The sequence below is a fragment of the Alligator sinensis genome, unplaced genomic scaffold (genome assembly GCF_000455745.1).
Source record: "Alligator sinensis unplaced genomic scaffold, ASM45574v1 scaffold301_2, whole genome shotgun sequence".
NCBI classification, from domain to species: domain Eukaryota; kingdom Metazoa; phylum Chordata; order Crocodylia; family Alligatoridae; genus Alligator; species Alligator sinensis.
In genome coordinates this window covers 2123761-2132563 of record NW_005841874.1, presented here as the reverse complement: position 1 = coordinate 2132563, position 8803 = coordinate 2123761, and the positions used below count along the sequence as shown (strand labels likewise).

The 8803-nt window shown below is 40.7% G+C and overlaps 1 protein-coding gene across 6 annotated transcripts in view; it reads right to left on the bottom strand.

Annotated features, from left to right (window-relative positions):
• The window catches only part of DCUN1D1 (defective in cullin neddylation 1 domain containing 1), a 37822-nt gene that overhangs the window by 24244 nt on the left and 4775 nt on the right, over positions 1–8803 (bottom strand). For 5 of the 6 annotated variants that reach the window (XM_025195974.1, XM_025195976.1, XM_025195977.1 and 2 more), the window contains exons 2-4: positions 4913–5129; positions 3349–3517; positions 2632–2762 (exon numbers count right to left, since the gene is read on the bottom strand). In XM_025195974.1, the coding sequence (XP_025051759.1) occupies positions 2632–2762; positions 3349–3517; positions 4913–5087 (475 nt within the window). In that variant the 5' untranslated portion in view covers positions 5088–5129. Of the gene's footprint in view, positions 1–2631; positions 2763–3348; positions 3518–4912; positions 5130–6531; positions 6615–8803 lie in introns of those variants that run through there. The other variant, XM_025195975.1, reaches the window with a different exon arrangement.

Sequence of the window (8803 nt, the reverse complement as noted above, 5' to 3'; positions counted from 1 at the left end):
CTCTCCATGCTGTCCACATCCCTCCTGAAGTGCGGCACCCAGAACTGGACGCAGTACTCCCGCTGCGGCCTGACCAGTGCTGCAGAGAGGGGGAGGCTCCCCTCCTAGGCCCTGCTCGAGATGCATCTGTGGATGCATGACAAGGTGTGACCATGTCCCCACACCGTCCGCCCATGTTCATTTTGGCATCAATAATGACTCCAAGATCCTTTTCTGCCTCTGCACTGACGAGAAGGGAGTTCCCCAGCCTGTAGGTATGCTGCTGGTTCTTCCTCCCCAAGTGCAGCACCTTGCACTTGTCAGTGTTGAAACCCATCCTGTTCTCATCTGCCCACCCCTGTAACCTGTCCAGGTCCGATTGCAGCCTATTCCTTCCTTCTAACGTGCCCACATCCCCCCACATCTTAATGTCGTCAGCAAATTTGAACAGGGTGCTTTTTACCCCCTCGTCCAAGTCACTGATGAAGATGTTGAACAGTGCTGGTCCGAGGACTGAGCCCTGGGGGACCCCACTGCCCACATCCCTCCAGGTCGAAAATGACCCGTCCACCACCACTCTCTGGGTGCGGCCCTCCAGCCAGTTAGCAACCCATTTGACTGTGTAGGTGTCGATGCCACAGTTCCCTAGTTTTTTTAATGATGGGGTGAGAGACAGTGTCAAAGGCCTACCTGAAGTCCAGAAAGACTACGTCCACTGCTACCCCTGCATCTAAGGACTTTGTGACCTGGTCACAGAAGGCCACCATGTTGGTCCGACAGGACCTGCCTCTAATGAACCCATGTAGGTTGCTCCAATTTAGGTAGATCCCCACTCATAAGTCAAACCTAAAAAAGACTACAGAACTCAAGAATTGCGAAATCACAAACAGGTAATGGAAATCAGTCCAAATGAGTCTCATTAAGATCTTTACACTAAGCTCCTACTGGTGCGTGCATGTGCATGCACCGCACACGCACTGTTAAAGAAATTAGTAAGAGTTTGATATAAAGGTCTTAATGAGACTCATTTGGACTGATTACATTATATACTTCTGGTATAAACTGAATATGAGGGTATGATAGAAGGGTTTTAATGAAACTTCCTCAGACTGGATTGCATAACACAACTACCATACACAGTATATGCCTGCTGGAAACAGATGAGTCATTCATTTTTTCCCATTATGTGGGATTTATAATAAGCACCTGCTTAAACTGGCTTTATCAGAACTTCATAAGACTTATTCATTTTAAGCACCCTTCAATAATCTCTTTATGAATTGAACGCATTTACCTTTTGAAAGGAAATACCTGAGCATTTTAAGCATGTCATTTAAGGCCTGGATCCTGTTGGAGAGCAGGCCTTCAACCATAACCTGCTACAGAACAGGCAACTGTTTCAAAATTTTATTCAACAATTCATAGGTTTGGCTTCGTTTTCCATACTTAAGCCTCAATTCTACAAATGACTCCAAAAAAGATCAACAGTTCATCTATGCCAGTGATCTTCAACCAGGGTGCCACAAGATCCTTTCAAGGGTGCCATACTAGCAGAGTTAGGTGCGTGAACAACTACACGACTTACTAGGCAGACTCAGAGATTTCAAATAACAATTTGTGCCTTGAAAAGTGTTGCAACTTGTTGTGGTCCGAGTTCTTTGCAGCAGAAGAATTATTTCATTATGAATCCATAGTCAAGGAACAAGTGAAAGCGAAGAGCTGGCATATTAGGGAGGTGGTGCCTCGAGTCTAACAGGAGGTGCCTTGATTCTAAAAAGGTTGGGAACCACCCATTTATGCAGCGAGATCTGTGCATGGGTGCAGATACATACATTTTAAATAAAAGGTTAAGCAGTTCCCTAGCTTTGAGTTAAGGAAGGAAAAAAAAACAAACAAACAAACAAACAAAAAATCATCACCCGCAACACATCTTAAAATTAAACCCAAACAAAAACAGGAGAAGACCGGCTGTGTTCCCGCTGAGGAATACAGCCTTTGCCCTGCCTTTAAAAAAAAATGGTATTGAGCTAAAAAGTGGCCTGTATGCCAGCTGCAGACAGTGCATAGAACAGTTAACATTTACACTGCAATTTCCAAAGAGAAAAAAAAAACTACAAAAACACAACACTTGAATTTTGCTTAAGATCATGACTATAAATGCAATGAAAAAGGAACCTAGTCTTGCCCACCACGTGGATTTTTTGTGATACCCGAATTCTATTTTGCAAAGAGATTTACATGTATGTTTTTGCATTCTGAGCGTACTTTTACAGTTGAAACTTATCTGTTATAATTGTTGTTCTATTAATCCACAAGTTGTTGCATATCCTGTAGTATTTTAAAATTAGACTTTTACTAAAAGTTCATTTATTCACTTTAAGGGGAATTATGCATGTACACCACAAGGAAGAATATGGAAAACTAAAGTGGTCAGTTCATAACAATGCACGAAATATGCCTCTGAATTTGAAAAACTGACACTAATATTAAACTCATCTCTGACATCCACCTTTCACCACAGCAAAATTTCTCTCTCTCTCTTTGGCTAGTTATTTTTCAGACTAACAAGGTCATAATAAATTGTTTCACTTACTGTAGCGAGAAATTTCCCCGTATCGACATCCCAAATGCTGAACAATCAAGAATACCTACCTAAACCTTTTTGTCCCGGATTCTTTGCAAAGTTGAAAGTAAACTGATAAAAATCCTTAAATCTTCCTGGCTCTTTTAATTCTTGTTCCATTTTAGGAATCTGGGCCTTTAGTTTTTCTATGCTGTCACATCTGTATTTTAAAAGCAAGTCTGTGTATTACTAATTTTGTCATAACATACCAAGTTTATTTCTAAAACCATCTACTAGGACCCAAAATCTTAGAGCTGAATTATATAAAACTGTTCAACAAACCAGTAACTAGTCTGTATATGTATAACCAGTACAACTTTGTTTTTACAGGTAATTCTTCACACTGACACCTAAACGCTCTGGTTGAAAGCCAGATTTATGTACTCTACAGTAATTCAAAATCATTTGTCAGAATGATCCAAGATAAACAAGTCTGGTTTTCTGATAAAGATAAAGAAAAAACTGGGCTGCAAATATAGACACTGGGCCAAATCTTGCTTTACTGTACCCAGTGGGGCAACTCATACAGCTAAGGCAAGCAGCATCTGAACCTAGGTCAGAGCTCTTTTCTAGCTTGTACAAAGCTGATAGCAGATATATTTCTACATACACAGAAGACAAATACCAGACTAGCTCTGAAAATACATCATTCTGTTCTGGATTTTAGAAACAATTTTTTCTCCTGTTTCAGTCCCAACTTTTGACAGTGAGTTACACTGGTAGTGTCATACCTGTTGCATACTTACCCTAAATCAGTCATGCCATCCATGAATTCCTGCTTTGAGAACTCGCACTGTGTTGCAGCTCTGAATTTCCATGCGATGATCAGTACAGTAATGCTGGCAGGGTCAAGTGCTAGGTCATCACAAAACTGCTGTATTCCATCTATACCAATTTTATTTTCATCTTGAGGATCTTTGAAGTACAAAAATAATGATCAGTAAACAAAAATCAACCAGGTAGCCAATTCCTTCAAACTGGAATATATGTACTTTTTCATGGGCACACAAACTTCGAAAATTACTTACGAGATAAGCCATTTTAAAAGCAGGCATTTAACCACTTTTAAAATACACATTTCTGTTTAGTTTGAATTTTAATACTTGGGAAAGTTACTCGAATAAAAAAGTCATTTACAATGAAACCCTTCAAATGTGCAACGAACACATCCGGCACAGGCTACTGCAGTGCAAAGTCTGTATGCAGTGAATTCTGACTAAGTATAGTTCACTCCCTCTCACACATTTTGTTCTCAATTTCTCTGCCTAACCTGCCAGCATGGATGTCATTACAGATGACAGATTCCTATAACCTGCACTGAAACCACTAAATTGGTTTCTCTGAAACTACTACACTAATGTCATTTTTGTATAATTTCTGGCCATATTATACTATTTCTGGCCAAAGTGTGCCAGATTGGTCAGGGTACCCTAGAAGCCAGAGGTGGTGTTGCCTTATTACCAACCTCTAATCACTCAGCTACTCCCCACACTCTTCACAAAGTAGTTAACAGCTAGCCTGGAAATAAAATCTTCACATTTCATAGCGAGCTAAAAAAGCTTTACTAAAGCAACCAATCAAAGACTTCAGGAGAGAAAAACAATATCCTTCAATCCTGAATTTTTAAAATGCTTGTGTATTACATGGCATATACACATGAAGAGCAGATGTGGTAGAAAGAGAAAGAACAGCAACTGTAATCACTTTGCATATATGAATTTTTAATAGATTCTAATAAAAATACTTCCTATTAGTACATTAGTAAAGTACATATTAAAACGGATGATATTTTGTGGTATGCCAAAGCAGGCATGACCTCGTCTTTCCTACCCTACCAGTATTCATTTAATAAGAACTGTGGGGTTCTTTCTGAGATGTCTCCTCATCCACACTCCATTTTTACTGACTAATCTATAATGCCATTTTCATTCGTCAAGGATTAGGTCCTTCTAAGTTCCCCACAGAAGAATCAATTATCTAAAAGTAGCACAGCCATTAAGGGCGCAATCATACTGCATGAAAGCTCAAATTTAGGCCCTGATCTTGCAAAAACTTGCTTGTAATGAGTAGCTTCATCAAAGTCCACTGTACATAAAGTTAAGCAGGCATGTTCAGATTTGCAGAATAAGGGTCTTATCAATGTTCCTTCTCCCTTTTCAGACTGGGTTTGCATTGCTACACAGAAGGGTAGGGTAAGTAAATTAGTCAACATTTTAAGTAGAGTAGCTCAATGGACACACGCATAGGGTCTATAGTTCGCAGGTACAAATAAATCCAAAATGCGTAATTGTTAGAATTCCCTGTACTCACCTTTGTATCGGTTATATAGCTGTTCTAGCTTTTTTCGGTCCAGCGATCCTTTAACGCTCTCTCGTATATAAAGTTCAGGATTTTGGAAAAAGTTGTCTGTTGCAACATCCAACTTCCAGTCATTTTGGGATAGACAACTCACTGCAGTCTTTTCACTAGATTGCGTAAAGATCATAAACTGACGTACTTTATCCTTCTGTGACGATTTCAACTTGTTCTATCAAAGTTAAAACAGATAACACTGAAACTAAAAATGGTTAACTGGCTAGTGGGGGGGGATGAAATGGGGATGAGAGCACATCTAGTACAAGTTCCCTGGGAGAAAAAATGTAAAGCAACATTCTTTTCTCCCTCTTTAAAAAATGCTGATTTTTTAACATCAGCTGAAAAAAAAATTGAGGGAACATTTATTTTTTTAACTTACATATTCACACACACTTCATTAGACATGTTACAAGGGCCAGTGTGACAGGCAAAACCAATTTATTCTTTTTTAGGTATACAGATAACCAATATTGTATACAAGACAGACTTTCATGGAGATGGAAAAGTTCTGCACAACACAAAACACACAACACAAAATTACCCCAATCCCAGGTCTCCTGTGTAGTAACAAAATGATCAGCTAAATCACCACACAAATCTTCTGGCCAAACCACCCAGACACCAATCAAAAATTGACACCAGCCAAATAAGTAATAAGCAACGGTAATAACACAGCAGGTGCACAGATGGTTCCTATTTTACCTAGACAATTGATTTCTCTGACTATAAGAAGAAGAATTAAAAATGTCATGCCTGCCAAAGAATAGCAGCTGAAATGCATTAAGTTTAAGTCTATTGTAATTTGGGGATCTGTTCCACCAAACTTAAGGTCAGATGATGCCACTATTTAAAAACAGTGAAAGCTAAAAATTAAAAATGAAACATTTTTTATCATTCCCATCACATTTCTCAGAGTGCTTCACAATACATATCATAGGATTCCTGCAAGGTGGCTACTGTCTCCATCTTACAGATGCATAAACTGAGGCAGAAGAAGTTGAGGCAACTTGCCTAAAGCCACACAGCAAAACAGCAAGGGTCATGGCTGAAACTAAAGAGCTCTGGGTGCCAGGCTTAAGCCAACAGATGCATCTCCATTTACATTCCTAGTTTAATCAATGTAATGAGAATCCTGCACTTTACCATGCTAAGCATGATTCCGTGGAGCAGGTAAGTGGTGGAAAAGGCATAAAGTGCTCAAATAAAATTTCAAATTTGATAACTGTGCTTCACATACATTACATTGGAGAGGGGAGGGGAGGGAGAGCAACCTAAGGTACAGATGCCACAAGTGGCGTGCACAGTCTCTGTGTGGCATGCGGCAGATTATGGAGGGAGCAAGAGAGACAGTGCAGGAAGCAAAAGGCAGAGCAGCAGATCAGGCAGGGGAAGGGAATCAGTGGCACACAGCGAGGACATGGCACAGCTGCCCACTATGTCACCCCTTTGGCTAATTCACAGAACCTGTATACACCCAGTTCAAAAGCTAGCCCCAGCATTTTCCAAGAAAGTCTTCCAATTAATACATTTCAGTCTAGGAAATGAAGTGTTGTTTTAAGTTAGGAAATAAATACCTTAGCTGTAAAGTTTAAAACTTTTTAGTTCCAAACTTAAAATGTTGTCTTGCATACTAACCCCACCCCTGCAAAATCTGCAGGGGTGCAGAAGCAGCTTCTGCAATTGAAAAAAACAAAGATATCAAATGGATGTGAATTATCTTTACACAAAGAAAGAATCTTTTAGAAGGAGGAGAACAGCAACTCTGCTCCATGTTATGTATAGTATCTAATTACAATGCAAGTAGGAAGTACAACCAGCATTTCAGATTCTACACAAATCTGGCTCAAAAGGCAAAATCCAATTCTGTACTGCTCAAAAACCCATTAAGTAGATCATGTGAACACTACTACCAATGTACCCACAACAGTCACTAGCAAGTTTCCAGTTCCAGACTGAGAACAGTCGATCTGAAGAGGTACTGCATAGATACTGGGAGCATCAAAGGTACAATACTGCAAAGTGATGACCATCTTCCACAATACACAAATCACGCAAATACTGAAGATGTAGAAACCTAAAGCCCAATGCAGGAGGACTGTTTTTAGAGGTAAATATCAGAGTCATAGAAAATTATGGTTGGAGGGGATGTCAGGAGGTCAATCTAGTCCAACCCCCTGCTCAAAGCAGGACCAGCCACAACTAGCCCATCCCAGCCAAGGCTTTGTCTAGCCGGTTTTAAAAACTTCCAAGGATGGAGATTCCATCACATCTCTGGGTAACCCATTCCAGTGTTTTACTACCCTCCCAGTGAGAAAGTTTTTCCTAATATCTAACCTAAACTTCCCTTGCTGTAACTTGAGCCCATTGCTCCTCGTTCTGTCATCTGCCACCACTGAGAACAATTTAGATTCATCCTCTTTCAAACCCCACTTCAGGTAGTTGAAGGCTGCTATTAAATCCCCTCTCAGTCTCCTCTTCTCTAGACTAAATAAGCCCAATTTCCTCAGCCTCTCCTCACAAGTCATGTCACCCAGCCCCTGCACCATTTTTGTTCCCCTCCACTGGACCCTCTCCAATTTCCCCACATCCTTTCTGTAGGGTGGGGGGGAGGGCCGCCAAAACTGGACACAGGACTCCAGATGTAGCCTCACCAGTGCCGAATAGAGGGAAAGAATCACTTCCCTTAATCTGCTGGCAACGCTCCTACTGATTGATGCAGCCCAAGTTGCAGTTAACCTTCTTGGCAACAAGGGCACACTGCAGGCTCATATCCAGTCCACCTTCTTGTCCACTACAGCCCCCAGGTCCTTTTCTGCAGAGCTGCTGCCCAGCCCGTCACCCCCAGCCTGTCCCAGTGCAGGACTTTGCACTTTTCCTTGTTGTGCCTCATGAGATTTCTTTTGGCCTAATCCTCCAATTGGTCTAGGTCACTCTGAATCCTAGCTCTACCCTCCAGTGTATTTACTACTCCCCCCCCACCCCCCAGCTATCAATTCTCTGTTGCTTTTTTTTAGAGGGATAAAAAGCCTGTATAATCTTAAAATTATCATAAACTTGAAGAACATGTTGAGGAAAAAAACCCCAACAAACTAGAAGTATTTAGTCCTTGTTTCTCCCCACTCACTTTCTCCGAGAGTATTTTTAGTGACATCTCTGCTCATTCTGATGCCCTTTATGCTAAAGGATCCCTTCCTCCAAACCTGCCAGTGCACGAGTGATTCTGTGTTCATTACTGAGCACATCTCTATGAACCACACCACCTCAAGCACCAAACTGCAAAGCATTCTGTATTTTTAAAGTTATTTCCAGAAAAATAATTAACAGCATCTATTATTGTTCTAAATGATCAAATTACACCCTTTAACCTTTAATCCTGTATTTAAGAGGAGACAACATATGCAATTGGAGCATAAACTGCTCAACTTCAGCTTGAAGGAGCCATTCTAGTAAAAAAAAACAAAACAAAACAAAAAAATAACGCAGGTACAATTTTGTTGAACCTCTATCTTCATTGCTGGATTAAGGGTGTTTATATACGTGCTCCAGGGGGTACGAGGGGGAGGAATGGGACACTTTAGTTAGAGCTATGCTGGGAGCCACTCTAATTAAAGCGCCTGAAGCATCCCGTGCATCAGCATCCCCATGCTTAAAAACAGTGGCAGGGGCACTTTAACTAAAGCTTGTTTGACAAACTTTAGTTAAAGTAACTCTGCCACCATTTTTAAGCACAGGGATGCTGATACAGTATAACCTAATAAATCTGGCGTGCTGGGGACCGAACACCTGCCAGAAATTTGAAAATGCCAGATTTTTTAAACCTGTGCAGCAGCCGGTCATGGAGCAGGG